The following is a 20,095-nucleotide window of genomic DNA, read 5'->3' as shown; positions in this document are numbered from 1 at the left end:
GATGAGTTTCTAACTCAAGCTGTATAATCACCATATACAGCTCTTCAAATGTTCTTTTCATGGAATTTTTATACTAAAGGAAATTATTTTCTTCCACTTTAAACAATAGATGTCTATGGACCAAATAAGAACAACAGTAACAACAAGATAGAAACAACAACAATTATTTTAGATAAAGCCCAAGCATGGAAAATTTAAGCTCCGAAATATAGAAAGTTTTTCCAGGTTATAATATATGCAAACCTGGCGTTAGCATGCAAATTTGAGCATTCTTTCAATCAATGCAACCAACCAGAACATCAAACAAACAAAACTATTAGAATTGAAAGAGGAGGGGGAGAAACTTATGTGAAAAGATTGGGCTGAAGGGCAAAAGAAGGACAGAGTTACAGCTTAGGTATACAACCTACAGACCACAGTAATTAAGTATTTGGGAGATGAGAAAAGATCTGAAAATTTATGTTAGCAGATGGCTTAACTTTTCATTAACTTGTTTTTTCAGTGTCTCATGAAGTATGTTGTTACGTGTTTTCCATAACCAAGTTTTCATGAATTAATACATGTCCTGTGCAAATAGAACAAAATATGGAAAATTTACAATAAAGAAAACTTTGTTTTGTATCTAAAACTACTGTATCTGACTACTGTATCCCCACACTACTCTCCCTCCATACTGAAGCAATCTGCTTGTGAAACCAATTGTCTGGGTATTACTGTGAAGCAATTCTAACCTAGGCTCAGAGGAGTATCAAGGTCAGATGAAAATGGCCAAGTCAATCCATTTTCTGCTACACAGACTGCAACTTTAAAAAGCCAAAAGGAGGCTTAGCTCAAGAGTTAATAACAAAATACATCTCTCAAGCTTTTTTTCTCTTCTGTCCCCTTAATGTTACTTTAGCAACCAACACTTGTTCAGCACAAAGGAGTTTATTTACTTACAGAATTTCCTTTCTTTCCGTTGTTTACTCTTTTTGTTTATTCACAGACTATGTTTCAGTCTCAATAAGACTATCTATTTAATATTTATTTTAAAACTGATTACATTTTTCTCTATTTTACAGGTGAAGACATTTAATTGGATCCAGGACACATTATTTTATTTCTTTCTTTCTTCCATGCCAAAACAAGTGCTTTATATATACCACCTACTTTTCTGCTAACCTGTTGATTCATTTCAAATTCCACCAGGTCTTTTTTCTCATGCTTATTTATTCACTTTGCTGCTCAGTTACATTTTATTTTTAAGTTAAAGGAGAAATAAATTTTTACCATGAACAACAAATAGCGTTACAGAAGTATCATCAATGATAAATGCCGCTTCCACTGTAGTTTCTCCTTATGGTGACTAAGATCAGTAAGCAATCATCGTCCTTAAAAGAACATTATTGTGGTTACAAAAACACTCATATAAGCAAGAATCTGTAATAACATATAGTATGTTTAGTCGAGTGTCAATTAAGCCTTCTGGACTCTTAGCAACTTGGCAGAATTCATCTCAGATATCAGTCGATATCTGAAAATTAAGCTAGTCCAGACGAATTATGTAGACACTCCTATAGACAGGGAAGAGAGAAACCTCCACTGTGACTCATTCCATTCTAGGATGTCTGAGACAATAGACCACTCTTGGTGATAGCAGAAATGAATCATCCTCTGAAACACACTAGGAACCTATCTTTAGCCAGCTGAAGTTAGGTAAAACAAATCTCTGCCTTACAGTTAGATGCTGAATACACAAAATAGTACTTAACTTGGAAAAATAAAATGAATTCCATATGCGAACAACTTCAGTACTGTAATATGATAGAATTTTCATCTTGACCTACTATTTCTTTCCAGAATTAACTGTTTTTGTTGCTCTTCAGAAACAGTTTGAAGAGGCTTTTATGTTGTTTTCATCCTAGTGTTTATTCAAGGGAGACAAGTAAAAAAGCTAAACCACTCTAATTCAATGTAGTACAGTTGGTCAGGGAGTCTGTAAAAGAGACATATAACCAGAAACATACAAGAGAGAACTCTGACATCTCTGACAATACTGCCAAACAGTAAAACAGAGACTTGAATATACACGTAATTTCACTTTAATCTTTTAAAAAAATTAAATACTTCCCAATTTGTACTTAATCAACTTGTATAACATGTTATTGCAGTATTTTAAAGAATCACATGGGTTAGCAGTTCTTCTCAACCCTGCTGTTTTAATCCATGTGTTTCCTATCAATATTAGGCTCATACAAAAATTCTCATACAATATAACTATTGAACTTTCTTGACTGGGAATGTTACAGCAGCTGCTAGTCACTCCATAATGTGTTTTGCAATCAGCTAAATCAACTAAGTATTTTTAACAATGAACAGTTCAGAACTGACAGATCTACTTTCTTGTTCACAACTGCTTATCACAGCATTGGTATCATATATGTTTGCCAGGTGCTTCCTATAGTTAGGATACCTTCACAGAAGCCGCTTGTGGAAGATAAGGTCATAAAAGAGATGAAAAATGTGCAAGCTTCATACACTCATGGTTTTATCATCAGACAAAATAGCTTTGGGTGAAGGACTGTACCAGTTACAAACAGCGCACTGCAGCTTATATTAGAGTGAGAGAACATTAAAAGTTTGAAATTCAGTTTGTGCTCATTCTTCCTGGCAGCATAAATGTAAACTTAAATTGTTAACATCCTAATACAGCTGTTTGGAGTGAAAAATCACTTATAATAAATCAATTCAGAAATAAATTGTTATGAAGCCTGCAGCATTTTGCACTGCTAAAAGAAAAATCAGGCTTGATACAGATGCTTGGGATTCACTCACTGTAGAGTGAACATTCAGCAAGGTACATGACCTTATGTATGCCAGTGCAACTGCTCACAAAGGGGGTAGGCTTTCCAGGGGACAGAGGAGAAGGGGCTCTTTCCTCTTCCTACCACAACCTACAGCGGCAATAATTCCAGATCCTAGAGAAGAAGAATTCCAAGACTGTATAAAATAGATGCCTGAGCTTCAGGAACTATAAATTAGTATACAGACATCATCCTTCACTGTTTGCTTTATTTGCTTTATCACAGCACCTAGGACCAGTCACAGAGCTTATACAGACTGAAAATTTTGCTCTTGAATCCTCTGAAACACATAGTATGCAGGAACATCTCTTCAGAAACAACACTTATGTAACTTTGAAACAAAGCATATACAACTTGAAATACAAATGCAATGTACTTTGTTCATTTAAAGTAACTTACTTTTTGGCAGCACATGCTATTCTTAAAAACTACCAATGATATCTAACAGGATGAAGCTGGTCATGTGTATTAGTTCTTTTTAAAGGATTCTGTGTAAATATTTAACAAGCAGAAGTGTTTAATTTTGATGGTGATGCAAGTTTTCAGCAGATATAAAACATGCTGGGTATAAAATGTGTAAATAACGTGAAAAAAATCTTCAAATAAGTTTTTGGTAAGGAAATATACCTCTGAGAAAAAAAGATATTAAGTAAATTGGGAGGGAAGCTTCCCTACTTTGTTGTGTTTGGCATCAGGTGTGAGGACAAGGCAGACAACTACAGAGACTATGGTGTCATGTAAAGGGATTTATTCTACAAGCCTTGCGGGTATGGGGCGGGGGGGAGAGATGAAGGGAGAGATGGAGGGAGAGATGGAGGGAGACAGCAAGAGAGAAATCTGGTGCTATCAGCACAAGACTCTGTTATCACTTAGTCTGATGCATATCAGAAATACATACCGAAGTCAACTAAGATTCCTTGTTCTATACATACAATAAATTTGAGCAAAATCTGGCTCTCAGATGGCTGATTTACTAACATAGCTGGAAAAAAACAATACTTGTATGTACATTAATTCCCTGAATTTTATTTTAGATTATATATAATATATATATATATATATAATCATCTCAGTATTTTGCTTCCTTGCAAACATTTATTGTTTTCTGTCATGCTGATTAGCAATCATAATTTCTCCTGGGATAAATCTCATTTGAAATAACTTTATATTTTGAGTTGTGCTAAGCACTCTTGAAATTTTTTACCCAGTACACATCAGTCTCTTATCCTAGCTTTTAGGAAAAGTCTGTGAATATCCATGTGTCAGTGAGTGCCTACATGCATGCAAGCTGTTAATTCTCCAAAAGAATGCTAAGGAAATTATTCTGGTTCGTATTAATATCATCACTTTAACAAAATGACATCTTGGAACAATCATTATGTTAAAAAACAGCATCAATTATTTCTAACCATTTCAGTTACTGCACTTTTCTCATGGGATAAGAAACTCTTGTGCAGCAAGTTCATCTAGATTTAGTTTGGTCTTCCTATTTTTCTAAATGTTTGACATGTTCTCATCATCACCTTGCTTCCTTTTGAAGTCCTCTGAAGACATGGATCACTCATTCAAATGTATTTCCTGCAGAAAAGTAAAAGTGTTCCTGCAATTTCTTTTCCAGACTTACCTTCTAAAAATCAGTTTTATATTTTCATTTTTAGGGAGCAACTCTTGTGGCAACTGTACTACAAAGGAGTGACATTCAGCTATTTTGGCTACCTAACAATTTTCAGAGATTTAAAGGGAAAAAAATGTTTTCTATCTTCTCAATTCTTCCCTATTAAAATTGTAACTGCAAGAACACTACTTGACATATTAAAGTACCAACCTTTGGTTCAAACTTACGTAGCTCTAAGCACTAGATTACAAAAACATCAGAAGCACACTTCTAAAGATATTTAGATGCCCCAAACAAAGACTGTTACTCAGTATAATTTTCCAAAATTATTTCAAAAATTGTTTCAATGGAAATTGACAATCTATGAGCTTCTAAAACACCCTGAAGCAAAATAGAGAGATGATTTCAGAGAGACTCTAGCGATTTTCAAACTGTAAGTTTGAAGAATCTTCATATTTTGACTTATTTAATTAACAATTCAGTTCCTCCCCTGCTGTAGAAACATTATCTCTTACAAGAATACTTCATCCAACCAAAAAAAAATAATCTAATTTTATAAAATGCATCTGAAATCATCTATTATAGATACCTCCTGCTTTCCACATAAATTGCTACATAAGCAGTACATATCTGTTTTTACAGAGTAAAACTTTAATTTACCTTGCTGTAAACAGTTGAATGTTTTTATTTGTAATAATCAGTATTGCAGGTGCTTCCGTACCAAAAACTGTCAACTCGCTACCACTGGAGGCACATTTCCACATACAAGCATTTTAAGCATTATACATGGCTTCAAAAACAGTTTAGCCTTCCATGAGTCAAACTAAAGAAAAACAATTAGCAGTCATAAATAAATGCTTCCCCTTCTGTTATGTACTAGAATCTACCAATAATACTTTTCCTAGCAACATTTATCCAAATATGTCATAAATGTGGAATTTGCTTCATTTTTTTTTCCGATCCCTCAGGAGTTAAATTACTGCTGACATCTCCACTTCTGATTTATAGCACATAGCCTGTGAGAAACTCTGCTTTTCAGACCTGGACTGACAAGGATTTTTCAGGGGATGTCCCAGCACATTTCAAAAGCATTCAGAATTATTATGTCAAGAACACCAAACTAGAAGAAAAAGGCAATATAGACCTTCATTATAAATAAAATTAGTAATAGAGGTATAGTACACATGAACTAAGAACATGCAGTGAAATCTGTCATTTTGTGCATTTCATATTTTAAAGAAGATTATCCTTATTAATTTGCAATTCATATTCTGTCAAATTTGAGCTCAAATTTAAGTCAATTGAAGTTCAAGTTTTGTGACTTTCCAGAAAGGGGACATTACACTACTTGTTGTAACCAAATAATCCCTTTACTCATAGCTGTGATGGAATTCCCAATTTCTTTGTCCTTAAGAAAATCAAAATGTGCTGACTGAAAAGGCTGGAGTTGCTTTGATAAACTGCTTAAATTGAGTAAGCTGTTGAAGTGTTTCTCTCATATAATTCTGTACAGCTAAAATAATGTTTTCTATTCAGCTCTATGTATTTACTTCCTGAGATACAGCCTACTAGTTTCTTTTCCAGATACAGTTTGATGTCATCTGCTTGATAACCAATTATTTCATTTCTTGATTAAAAGAAGGGTTTGCTTGTCTATCTTGGGACAATTTTTTATCCCACTGAAATGGATGCTAATACTGACATGGATTTCAGTTGGGCTGAAAATACAGCTCTAGAGATTTACAGATGGGTTAGCACTAAATAGAAAGGAGTATATGATAGGCAATCTTGTAGTTGTTATTCTGAATGCCTTTCCATGCTTTCAAGTGAGTGGTGAAAAAAATCACTCCGACATTTTCAGATATCTTCTTTCTTTTCTAGCAAAAGAAGAGGTGGTCCTCTGAGCTTGAGCAACTAGAGAAAATGAGAAAGCACAAGTGGTAGAGCACAAGGCAAATGCTGATGTTCATAAGAAAAAGGTTTCCTTTCATCCTAACAGGATCCAATCTAAATGACTTAGCACCTTTGAAGGCTATTATCAGAGACCTTTCTTCTTGCGTATTCAGCATCTTAAAAAAACTTAAAAATAATGGGTTATTTCAGCTGAATGAGATACAGACAAACAAACAAGAACCCACACTCTGGGGACCATGAGAATGCAACACAAGTTCACAAACATGCATAAAAGTCAGTAAGAGGTAACTATTGTATTTCTGGAAGAAGTAGCCCTGTGAGGTGTTGTGCAGATTCTTGTTATCCTAGGAGATTAAAATACATTATCACACATACATCCTGTTTCTGCTTACTAAAACCAATTAATGTGTCCTTTATTTCCTCAGACAGCCTACATAAATAAAATGTAATGAAATAAATAAATAAATAAATAAATTTAAAGGAATATGAGCTACAAGAGAACAGAAGTATTGCCAGAGAAAGATAATGTCAGGCATGGGTGGGGTGTGTCTGGTGCCAAGCAAAGCCGAGGGCTGTGCAATCACCTCTATCAGAGCTCTATCAGTGTCTACACTCCAGCCAAATCCAGAGAAAACAAGGAGTCAAAGATTCAGGTCAATAAGCTTATAGGCGATTTGCACAAACAGCTCCTCCAGCAAGGTAAAAAACAAAGTCATATTGGCTTTTCTTTTCTATTCCTTCTCTTTGAACTCCCTGGTCCAAACACACCCTGGAAATGTCAGTGTTATATGCAAGAATTTAAAGAGCTGAGCTTCTTAATCCCGTTAAGAAATAAGAACAAAGTTGCCTGTAAAGATCTCCTTATTGAGCTCAAAGTGATAATGGTATAGCTGCCTTACGCTTATCCTACTTCCACTTGCTATAGCAAAAGAGGTGGAATTTGTCATGAAATCCATTACTAAAAGGAAGGAACCATTATTGATTAAAAAGTTTTCTGGGGAAAAAAAAAAAAAGGCTATAAATCTACTTCCTGATCCAGAAACCAAAAATAGCAAGCCCATTGTTAGTCATTACATGACTAACATGAAAGAGGCAAAGAATATTTACACAGATGCACACAGGCATACACACACAAAATCAAACTCCAGAGGGAAAAGGGACACACAGAAACCATTCTCAAGGTAAGAGTTTGCCTGGTTTTATAGATGGTAGCATGATAGCTTTGCACATGAAGTATGAAGGGAAAGATTAATGCACAGAAGAACTTAGCTTTGCATATGCTTTTTTTTATACGAAGAATCACACTGCAGCTGTTTCCCTGAATCTCAAGTCTGGCTGTACAAACAGGTCACATGGTTTAATGTAAAAAATTCCAGTCCTAAACTAGCCTGGTAACCTAGTGACAAAATACTGTACATGAGCAGAAAACTTGGTCCAGGTTCTGAGTGCAATCCTTCCAGCCAAAGCAGAATACAAGATTACAGCAGTAGGCATATGCTCAGTATGTAGAGGCCTATATATTCTCTGAGTTTTGTTTGCTAAGACTTGGCTATGAGAGTTTCAGAAGGCATTAGATTCCCCTCACCACCCTCTCTTCTTCCACAGAAAAAAAAAAGAACCAAAAAAAGAACCTATAAGCATTGCATCATGAAACAATCCACGGTCATCCCATCCTTTGCATTCCTTGAATCTTCCTATGTCACCAACTGAAGCACAGTTAGTAGTGGGAACCAGCAGCCGTCTGCTTTCCAAGCTACCACCGCTGGTGTGAAGGCCACTGAACCTCCTTCCTCTGAGAGATAGTGCCAAAGCTACCTGGCTTTACTGTAACTATGAGAAGCCTATGCAAGAGGAACAAGCACAATAGCTGTGCTACAAGCAAAAAGCTGAAGAATTCAACATAATTGCCCTTGTAAATCAAAAAATCAAGAAACAGATATGTCTTCTTTCTCTAATTACCATATGTACATATATGTACATTCCTCCATTCGCAGAAACAGTCCTGCATTTTCTATTGTAGTCCTTCCGCCATTTTCTTCTCTTGCCATTTTCCTTCTCTGAACACAGCTGCTTAACTATCTACTAATCTCAAGTGATCTCTCTCCCTGCTCAAGATAACTTTTCCCTTGAAAGTTAATCCCTCACTGAACACTTCTGCTGAGAAGGTCACAAGGAATTGTAATTTGTTCAGCCAGTTCTCACCCTTGTGACGTGGCCAAGGCTCCTATTGTCTTTGCTGTGTACAAAGAGGAAGAGGCGTTACATCTATAGGAGGATGGCAAACTTACTAAGTAAGAGATGAGAACATTTTTGATTTTGCTGAGGGTATCTAAGCAGGTTGATAGCAATCTGAGACTCAAAAGCCACTGATAAACTACTTCACAGTCCAAATGAACTTGATTTAGTACTTTGCTTTTGTCTCATGAACTCCAACTTTGTGCCTTTTGTATTGCTCTGCTGTTTGTACTCCCTTCTTGTATCCCTCCTCCTGATTTTATTAGTCCTATCAAGACTCCAGTTCACTTCTATCATCTTTGTTAACATCACCTTATTCTCCGATTTCTACCTATGAAAGCTAATCATCTAGTCTATCACTTTTGCACAGGAAACTTTCACAGCTGCTTTCTCCTTATCCAGACCATCTTTGTCTGAGTAGAGTACAAACCCTGGGGCTAATTTAATAAATCTTCTAGATCTGAATTTAATCTAAATTCATCGTAATCTGATACAGATTCTGACCCCAGATACACACTATCTGAACACTGCACAGAAAGACTTCTTCAGCAGGGGAGGTTCCAGGAAGATATGGCCTTTGTGTGGAGGCATCATGAGATACCCTCTTTATCTGCAGTACAGAAATCTGCAGTAACTGAGCATAAGCAGCAACTTTCAAAGGCCCCAAATTAACAAAATGCAATTCATCTTCACCAAGACAACTTCCCACTAATATTTTAGTTTCAACTCCAAAGACTGAGAACACTGTAGCTTTCTAATGGAAGCACTCTATGACTATTTTTTATTTTCAAAAAAAAAAAAAATAAAATCCCTTTCTCCTCATCTCACTATCAAGCTTAGAAACAAATCAGACTTCTAAATACCATTTCTTCTGAGGTTCTTCTAAAATATTCATTCTTGGATAGGAAACTTCATCTCAAAGGTTGAAAATTCATCTTTTCAAGCTTAAAGCTATACCTGATAGTAGGTTGCTAATGTTTTGCTTTTTTTGCATTTTTGCTTTTAGCATTTACATACTTAAACACTGGTCACTTCTTCACGCTTGAGTGTAAGTGTGGAATATGTAGGAACAATTATTCACATATGGAAAAGTTAATTGTGGTTTTGTGGTATTGCAAAAGTGGTGGTGGGCGGGGGTGGGGGTGGAGGTGGGGGTGGAGGTGGAGGTGGAGGTGGAATTTTCCAGATTTCTTGTTGTAAAAGGATTAATGAGCAAAGGGAGAAGAGAAAAATAATAGCCAAAAGTCATAATTTTGAAAACAGGGAAGTTGTAAAATGACATGTAGCTCAATCAATGTGATTAATTTGCTTCAGACTTTGCAGAGGCTTTTGCCTTTGCCTTCTAATTCTGGCAACTATTCTGCTGAATCAATCTCACAAACCTAAATTAATAAGGTGGGAATGACAAGTATAGCTTTATAAAGGTTAGCTGTTTGTAATTTAGACAATAAGGGACTGCTCTCTGCTTATAATACAATCAGGCATAGTTTGACAGGAAAATCTCTTCAGTCAAAAAGCCAAAGTTATCATGCTGTGAATCCATATGTCCTCTACTTTCACTCATCTGAATGAATGGTTAGCTCAGTAAATTTTTACTTTCAGTAGCCAGGTTGTATAGTTAAAAGCCTTTGTTCTCAGACGATTCTTACATTTAGGTGGCTGGGGAATTATGAAAAGCATACCATGGGAGAGCCTTGCAAACACCTCCTTCCCAACACTGGTGCCATTTGTTGCCCACATCTCTGCATTCATGCAGGAATCCTCCTCAGTTCACCTTTCCTCTAGGAAGAAATCCCAGGGGATGAAAATGGGAACGCACAACTGATGAACATTCAATAATCCCCCCTCACTTTCTAGAACTTTTCATGGTCCCCACTAGCAAGAGGAGAATGCAGAGATGGCATAAAGGATTCCCATGCAAATCCTGTTATTTTCTAGGAAGATGAAATCTGTAGCATGAGAAAACAGATCTGCGCTTATTTTTGCAGATCATGAGGAGATCCCTCATTTGAAGATATCTGCGTTTTACAGGCTGCCAATACTGTCCAACCAGTAAAAAAAAAATCAGAAAGTCAGCCCTCAAAAAAGAAATTAAAACACATTGGTTTGCTCACCATTCTCTAACATATTTGGTACATGCATCATTTTCAAGCTTTATTCATGATGTTAAAGTATTTTTAGAAAGAAATTGATTTTTCATATCACCTTTTAATTTGGAGCATTTAACTGGAGCATTATAAAGAAAGCTTTTACTGATTACGAGATCATGACAAAAATCATGAGAATTAGTCTCACATTTAATATTCACTATTTAATACAGTCACAAACCCTTCCACTGAGTAAAGGACAAAAAAGAAATTTATTTTCTTTCCAGATCAGTTTTGTATTCTTGTGTTTTGTCCTCAGAAAAACGTATGTGGCCTCATAATGACAACACTTAAATGTGACACTGGCTAAGCTGGACATTCAGCAGAAGCTGAGACATTATTAAAAAACAATACATTTCTAGTCTCTCATTCCATCCTTTTCCAGGGATATTCTCAACTTACTTCAAAGTGGGACTTTCTGTCACACTGCCTCAGCTGGAAGTAGATTAGGGGTTTTATGTGCACCTTCATCCTCAGAAATTTCCTTTTCAACTTTTCTTCTGTAGCAGTTGCAGTGGATAGGTTTAAGATTCTTTTATAACTACAACACACTTGAAAAAAGAACTGCTGGGGAATCAAAAGGTATTCAGTCTGAAGAATCAACAGATGCTCACTACCAGCATTGTCAGATAGGCTCAATGGTTCATTATCATCCAAATTGACTCATATCAATAAAATAATAAAACATATGATAATTAAGATTCAGGTTTAAATGTATTTCCACTTAATTCCTACTCTTGTTGAATACAATACTATGGATTCAGTGTTTTCCCTGAAAGATGTGTTCATTAAAGGGAAGAATACTTGAAGAATACTTGTCAAGAATATTAGAAATCCAACATGAATTTGCAATATTGATTGCTATGAACAAAAAATAAGTCATGCACTTTTCTGAATTTCACCCAAAACTGTAGTATTTCCATTTATGGGTCCTGGAAATACAGCAAGCAGTACAGAGAAATAACTGAATCAAGCTGATATGAACTGAGAGTGGTGCATAGTCTTCTTTTGCAGTCATATTTGATTCTTCAAATAGATTTATTTTACTTTGTCCAAGAAAGCCAAAAATAATTAAAAACCAAACCAAACAACCAAAGAAAAGAAAAGAAAAGAAAAAGGAACATACAAAGCTATCATGAGAAAATACGTGTCAATATTTGGGAAAGAACAGGAAGACAAAGAAACCATTGATATCCAACTGCCTGAGGGGGTTGTGGACGAAGAAGAACATCACCCCAACAATTCCAGTTATTTGATAGGCATCCTTACCTGCAGAAGACAAACAATAAAGCAATCAAGTGCAAATCTGGCAGGAAGAAGGAACGTTAAATCAATGTTCCACATAACAGTATATGACAGCGTGTTTCTTCTATCAGTTGAAACAGCACAATTTTGAAGACTGAACATTGGGTAGGAGTAAGCTGGTGTGGTTTATGCTAAAATATATATATCTTCAATAATTTGCAAGTAATTAATGCATCAAAAAGGCATCTGCAACTTTAAAAGTTATCCTTTCACAAATCACTAGTTTTCTACCATGCATAATAAGTTCTATAATAAGCTCTATTTTAATCCTAGAATCTACAGACACAATCTGTTTTTCTAGCAATGTTTCCTAGGCAAAGAAGCAACGAATAGACATGCTGCATTGCTAGCTTCAGATCTGATAATAATTGACTTCTGAGACCTGTTCTCTACAGTTAAATACATAGAAAATAGCATTCTTGGAAGAAAACATTAAAGGCAAGATGATACACCTCCCTGCAAAGTAAATCTTCCAACACATTTAAATATTTACCATTTAGCAGGCTAACCTCCACAAGTCACAATTTTCCTGTTTTTAAGGTACCAAATTAATAGGTCTTTTTATACTTTTTAAACCAAAAAAAAAAAAGCTTTTTGGCCAATTGGACACAGTTCTGCCAGAAGTCCCTCAAGAGGTGGGCTACAATGATTACCTTTATTACAAAAGTATTCCACTTCTTCGCAGCTCAGATTTTCAGGCTCAAACTCTGCAGAAAAGCTTTCCTCCAATGGAAAGTCTTCTTTTGAGACAGTATCATTTTCTTCAGACAGGCATTCTTCTTCTTCATCCTCAATGGCATCCTCAAGGGGCCCTTTAAAAAGAATCGGGAACACTGTGGCAAAACCATCTAAAAGGACAATTTGGAATAAAACCTTAGTGAACTTATAACCAGAGGTCTTTAGCTAGTTCTTTCTTCCACAGCTGTTTTCAGCATTTATTAGAATTGACCAAATAATAGTTAATGGAAATTGAAATTAAAAGTGATTGTTTTCCTAACTGAGGACTTCATAATATGCAAAGTGTTATTAACAATATGTATTAATAATACTCGCATGTCTTTTTTCATTATCTATCAGGCTGTAATATTAAAAGCAGACAGTTTTAACAATGGAAATCAAAGCTGTTTTTGTAAAACCATGTAAACAGTCAAGAGCCTTCTCTTGTTGATTGTTAGTCATTGTTTTTTGATGCTGAGTTACAGTACTTAATAGGCTCCCTTCACAAGCTTCATTTCCAGAGTTAGCAGTACTGATGACAGTAAATTAGTATAAAGGTATTGACAATATAAGCTTCATCTTATTCTGCTATTTTCCTTCAACCAGCACCCGAAGGAGTTTAAAAAGAGTTTCATATTCTCTGTGACCATCCGTTTGCTAGACTTTAATAGACTACCAGTCAATAGGTGGGACTCAAACAAACTACTATTTCTTTTCCTTTTACAGAGGCCAAAAAACGAGTGTGGCAAACTGCTAGCTGTAGGCTACGGCAACACATGGCAGTCACAAGAGCAGGGCATGAGTCTGAATTTGAAATGGCAGCTAGAAGGTCTTTGATTCTCCCAGATACCTAAACATCCCACTCCTACAAAGCCTCTTGAAGAGCGAGTGTCTGACAGATCTGTAATACATAACGCCCAGGTTACCAGTTGGAATGTACTCCAAAATTAAAATTTCTTCTTTCTTATATACACACTTCACAGCCATTGGTTAATAGTAACTATTTGCTAAAGACATCTCCCGTGCAGGTGTAGAATTTTACCTTAGATTTAAATAGAGATTTGAAAGAACTGAACATATTTTAATTTAACTAAGATCTTATTAAATGTCAGTATGTTTCAAAATCCATCTTAAGACTGGATTTCAAAAGAGGGATTTCATTATACATGGTTGAGGCTTGAAAAAAAAATTACTTATTTCACTCTCCAATGAAAGCACAGTCTCATTTATAATTGACTGAGTATTTCTTCCTTGAAATGAAAGCTAGCTAGCTAATGAAAAAAAATGCAATTTGTATTTATATTATAGTTTTCCAGTATTAAATACACTATTCATATATAATCGATCATGCTGATATATGATATATAACTGATTCTGTTGCACTCGATGAAAAGAGAGGGATAAATTTTTAAAAGAAATCAAATATTGACTACACTCTAATTTTATGTAATTTATTATGAACCAGGGACTACCTACATTTATTAAAACAGCAAAATTCACTTTAGCATAATTCGTGCTTCAGAGGAATATGATGGTTACTTTTTACTGTAATTGATTGAGATTCCCAGCTGGGATTCCGTAAATTAATATAGCTTACTATCTTTCATGGAAATATGACTATTTATGCCAGCTGAGAATCTGACCAAATGAACCCACTTTTGTGGACCCATACTCACCAACGCAAGCTATCATTCAACAATATATCTCCTAAAATAAGGGGCTATTATTATGGCTGAAGAAATAAAGATTCCCACTGTCAAAGTATCCATTACTGTTAATTGCACTTTCTAGCCATGTTGGGAAAAAATCCAGCAATTGAATATGCACACAGAATGAAGAGTGGATATCACAGTGCACGGAACTGAGAACAAAGAACACACTGGAAGAGCCGTGAGCAATGTGCTGCATCTAAATACGGGCAGTTTGGGCACCTCAAATGTGTCCAGTTCCATTTCAGAAATGAAAGCACAAGAGCGTCTGAATAACTATCAAAAATACCTTCCAGATCTCATGATTTTATTAACATGTGACACTGTCTGTAGAGCCATTTATTGGTGTGTACTCCTGGAAGCATCTGTATAAATAAATTAAAAAGGAGGAACACAATGAAACAAAAAATAAGCTATTTTAGGGAAATGGAAATTTCTGCCAGGTATAAAGATGGATAAATACCATTTTCTGCATCATCTCAAAAGCAGCCATATGCTCTCAGTATTTTTTTCACGTATTTTTGATCCATGGAAAAGATACAAACTTCATTTATAAGTTTATAAAACATAACCTTCACATTTCAGTGAAAGTTGACCTCTTCCTGAATGACTCACTCTTTGTCATTTGTCTTTTTAAACGGGTCTTGCAAAATTCAGCATAGAAATATGTGCAAGTAATCCAGTTGGCGTGTGTATAAGACATTTTGGTTTGATTCTAGATGTTAAACCAGTTTGTTTGATCAGGTCACTAGGACATAACCAGCAAGCTAATAATCACTGTACGTTAATTAAGAAAATAACAGAAGTCCAGTGGGTATGCTATCATTTGCAGCAATCATGGAAACACGCACCTTGTAATTTCCATTGACACTACTTCCAAGAAGGCAGAAGGAAAACGATGTATGAACCAAATCACAGCATGGGTTTAAAAACCTCCCCAGTTTGAGAACTAGGACTTCATTTTTCAAACAAATCTTTGGCTAAAGAAATTCTTGGCAAGTGCTTTCATGGACAAATCATACATATGAATAGGTTATGTAACATTTCCTAATAGTAACATCTTAGCATTTGGATGCATAAATGTAAATTTTGTCATATCTAAACGAGTTCAGATGTCTTCTTGCATCTATACTAGGTTTTGCTTTGGATATACCAGTCTACATGTAAAAAACAGTGATTATCCAGTTGCATATGGGCATGGATCAGACAGAGCTTTCCATAACAGTTTAGATCAGTGGCTAACATCAGATGTTGCACTCTAAAAAACAGCAAGACTTTTGCTGCAATGGAGGGATCAGTACATAAATATTTTTTCTAGGTTTCATGGTGCTGCCGCTGCCTTGTCTAATTCATACGTCTGCCACCTGATCCTTGGGACAAAACCTGTCTTATTCCTATCGTCTTTTATTTTTTAAGGATTCCAACGCATTCAGTTCATGCTCCAACCTGTAAACTGATGACTTTAATAGAATTAACTAAATAAAAAGGCATTTTTCTACATGAGAAAGACCAGTCCATAAGGACAATAGCCAAGTTAAGTATTTCTTGGTTGCTAGTTTCATGTAAACTGAAATATTTATGCCTGATTTCTGTGGTTATTTTTAATTACCGCTGAAGCACAGAGTGAGTTAAAGAAAACAGTAAAATCAAAAGCCACTTACTAGTCAATAAAAAAGATTAAACTTTCTATTCCTGACTATTCCACCATTATTTGCACATAAATTGACAATGCGTTTGAATAAAAATTAATAGTCAGAATCTCACAATAAAAAATTAATGGAATTATATATTTTTGACTAATGCAAACATATACATAAGTTTTGCATGTTTACGTTCACCTAATTTGGCCATGTGTTCCAAACAGCCTCTTACTGATATCAGTAAATCAAATCAGCTGAAGTACTACTAAAGAGAACCTGAAGTTCTCTGGTTCAAAAATGTAAAGGTACTTTTTTCAAAGTTTTCTAACTCATCTTTCTAGAGTCTTTCTAATCTACACAGTGTCTGCTCAACTTTTTCACAGACTTAAAATATTTAAAAATGCAGAGACATATAGAAAAAAAAAGCCTTTAAAAAATAGTTTCTTTCAATTGTTTTCTCTGACAGTATTTCTTTTTCCAGTTGTTATTATGTTGATATATTACCTTAAAGTCTGAGTACAGCTTAATCTTTAGTAGTATATATACTACAATATACTAAAGTAATTAAGTATACTATACAGTATACTTTAGTACTACACTTTATGTTCTGCATTTCTTTTAAACTGTTGATTAAATTTAATAGTGGTACACGCATTACTTATACCGACCATGTTATTAAGCACCTATGGCACATGTGTACTATGTCTGCTTTAATTTAAACTGGAACGGGTTCAAAGTCTTATCCCTGTTCTGCTGAAAAATGCTTTCCAATAACTGCTGATTAAGTGTGACATTACAACAAAACACTGCCATAATGACAGAGCAATGCAAATCCAAATAATTCCTGCCATGGAAATTCATCTGAGTGTCACAGTGATCTGACAGGGAACAGCTCTGAGATGAAAGTGCAAAATTTCAAACTGGGATGGTGTAAGAGTTTAGGGGAATTGTTAATTCCAGAGAGACCATCAAAATGTTTGTCTTCTCATTTCAACAGTTCTTTGCCTGCTTTGTGAAAGAATTTGATGTTATGTAAAGAGAGGTGAATCTGAAATGCTTCAGATTAACTAGATACATGATACACAGTTAACAATTTCCAAAAGCACTAGATAACAAGTTTGATTTCTAATCTTATATGGGGGTACTGAAGACAAATGAAGTTTCCATTACTTCATTCTGTACTTCTCACAAAGCCCTGAGAAAACTATTCCTTCATAAAAGAAGCAAACACCTGTATTGTACACAACACCAGAGATTCTGGTGGATTTGGTAGTTTACTCATTCACTTGGTACTTACTCTATTTTATTAATATTTATTTTTATGACAATAAATCCTTTTTTTTTTTTTTCAAATAAAATAGATAAACAAGTGGCAGTAGAAAACATTACAATTACTGGCAGCAATGAAGAAATGAATATGGTAGAAATCTGTATGGCTTAGTGGGCACAGTAGTCCACTTCAAAAAATCACCACGTATAATTTGATACAAATAACAATATCTACTGAGGAGAGGTTGACGAGTGAACTGCATGTGCCTTCATGGAGAAAATTACTTCTGATTGAGGCCACTTGGCAGTGCAGTGTGGGGAAACCTGAACTGTAGCTCCCTAATTTGTACCACATTTGCAGATACTCATGCACATATATATTTTAGGACTATTAATATATTAAACACTTGAAAAAATATTTCTTAAATAATCATATAAATGTAAAAATACACATACAAACACACAAAGATAGCTAGCTAAGTGGCAATCTTTACTCTTTACACAATAAGAAATAAGATGATACCTCAACACTTTAAAGGATAGGCCATATGTAGCAAAAACAAAACAAAACAAAAACAGCTGTAAGCATTTTAATAGCATGGAAAAATGTGAGAATGAAGGACCAAAAAGGGTTTACATCCCCTTAACAAAATAACTTTTTGCTAAACACTCCTCTTAAGACAAATTTGAGCTTTAGACCCATTGTGGATGTTAGCCTTCATGCAGCAATGACTCCCGTTTTATGGTAGTATAACCCTAATGAAATAACTGAAATTCAATAGCACTAAACTGGGGAAGTTTTGTAATCATTTATCACAGTCAAATTCATCAGAATTCTCTGTAAACGAAACCACTTTAACGCATGCTCAAATTAACCACATGCTTATATGCTTTCCTTTTCAGTGTTTTGAGCTTAAAATGCTTGTACCCTCCTGTGGGAAAGTTTCGTTGAAATAATTATCTCTTGGAAATGTTAAGTGGTTAGCTTCCTTCCCACCTACCAGTATTCTCCTGCATTCCCAGAGCAGCAACATAAATCAGTGCTCTTAATAAATTAAGAATGCTTCAGAAATCTTACAATACTTGACAGTGAGTGGCTGGGGAGAGGTTAATGAGTATAATTAGTAGTAGTAGCATTAAATAATAACAACTCTGATAAATCAGAGAGGCCTGAAATTCATTGGATCAACATCACGCATTTTGCATGTTCTGGACAATCTATCCAGTATTTCCTACGAAAACATGCTGCCACACATGGATTATCATCAGCTTACAGTAAAACCCAGGTATGCAATGCTCTATGACTACAGAGGGCAAAGCTGCAGAAAAATCAATCCATTTGTCTCCTCTTTCAACAAGGTTTTCTTCCAAATACAGTGACATAAGAAAACCAGCAGGCAAAAGCTTTATATTGATTCACATGCTGAAGATACCCAGGGATCTTTTTCCTAAAAATTCAGTCAGGAACACTGAGAACAAAAAAGGGTGCCCTTTATTCCATTTTTCATATGGCAGTGAGGGTGAAGACATTCTGTGGTCATTCAGAGTTCCCTTCCTCCTGGGAAGATTTCTATACTTCTTAGGACTTCTTAGCTACCTCTTCAGTCTTTTATTAATTAACTCAAAGGAGTTGTTGTTTCCAACCACTGTACTTTTAAAACAGCCTAAAGACAAGTTTAACAGAAATCTAAACAACACCAACAGCAACAGAAGCAGTACAACTTCTTGAGGAAGAAATTTTACAAGCTACTACCCAAAATGTCCTCCCAGGCTCCCTCTCTGGGAAACTGGCTTTCTCTTGCATTCTGTAGATTTTTTTTAGTGTACAGGATCAGATATTTCAGCCCCTACATGTTCAAGCAGGGTGGAGACACAGACCAATAAAATAAGGGAGAAGAATACATGCTGATGCAATCAAAATAAATTTTCAGTTTCAGCACTAGGACTATCAGATATTGTTTAATCACTGAGACTTTCAGAAGGAGAAACTCCAACTGCAGGTTCGTGGATAAACTGTAGAAATGGAAGCACGCAACAATTTTCCAAATGACATAATAAATGATAATAAAAGAAAATGATAACAAAAGCTTTCCTATGCACTAATTTCTCCCCGCACCAGCCACACGACCAGCCACATGACCCCATGACTGTCCAGCCCACATTACTTCTCTCTCTCTTAGCTTTCAGTTGATAAACTAAAAGCTAAGAGAGAGAGAAGTAATGTGGGCTGGACAGTGATCCCAATTTTCATTGTAAAAACTACTGCCTCTCCCTTCCTCCTTGTGAGAACTGAAAATACTTTCCTTACATAATTCCAGAATAGAGAGGAAGGGCCAAGAGAGGTGCCTAAACACACTTCTGTTTGACATTAGATGGCAATACCTAATCTTGACAAACTGACTGCTGCAGGCATAGTTTAAAACATAAGCATGCTGTTGCCACTAGATGACTGAAGCACAAACTGGCTAATCAGTTTAGAAAAAAATGTAAATATACTTCTTAAAAAGGTCAATATTCGTCAAACCACTCCCACTTTTAAAGCAATGTTTCCCTCTTCAGTCCACTGAGTTTTCTGTTTAGCTAAACAAAGTTATTTTGGTAATTCATATCACATTTTTACAGCTATACTCAACAGACACAATGTTACCTGTGCCCATTGAACCTCTCCAGTCTGTTATGTAAATTGACTGAACAGAAGTTT

At 35.4% G+C, this 20,095-nt stretch overlaps 1 protein-coding gene across 1 annotated transcript in view; it reads right to left on the bottom strand.

Annotated features, from left to right (window-relative positions):
- ZFPM2 (zinc finger protein, FOG family member 2) overlaps positions 1-20,095 on the bottom strand; it is a 311,239-nt gene that overhangs the window by 230,648 nt on the left and 60,496 nt on the right. Inside the window, exon 2 of the mRNA XM_050709069.1 lies at positions 12,713-12,871. Within this exon, the coding sequence (XP_050565026.1) occupies positions 12,713-12,871 (159 nt within the window). The remainder of the gene's footprint in view (positions 1-12,712; positions 12,872-20,095) is intronic.

The sequence above is a fragment of the Cygnus atratus genome, chromosome 2 (genome assembly GCF_013377495.2).
Source record: "Cygnus atratus isolate AKBS03 ecotype Queensland, Australia chromosome 2, CAtr_DNAZoo_HiC_assembly, whole genome shotgun sequence".
In the NCBI taxonomy this organism is placed as follows: Eukaryota; Metazoa; Chordata; class Aves; order Anseriformes; family Anatidae; genus Cygnus; species Cygnus atratus.
Note: the sequence above shows the minus strand (reverse complement) of the source record. Positions and strands in the feature narration are given on the sequence as shown.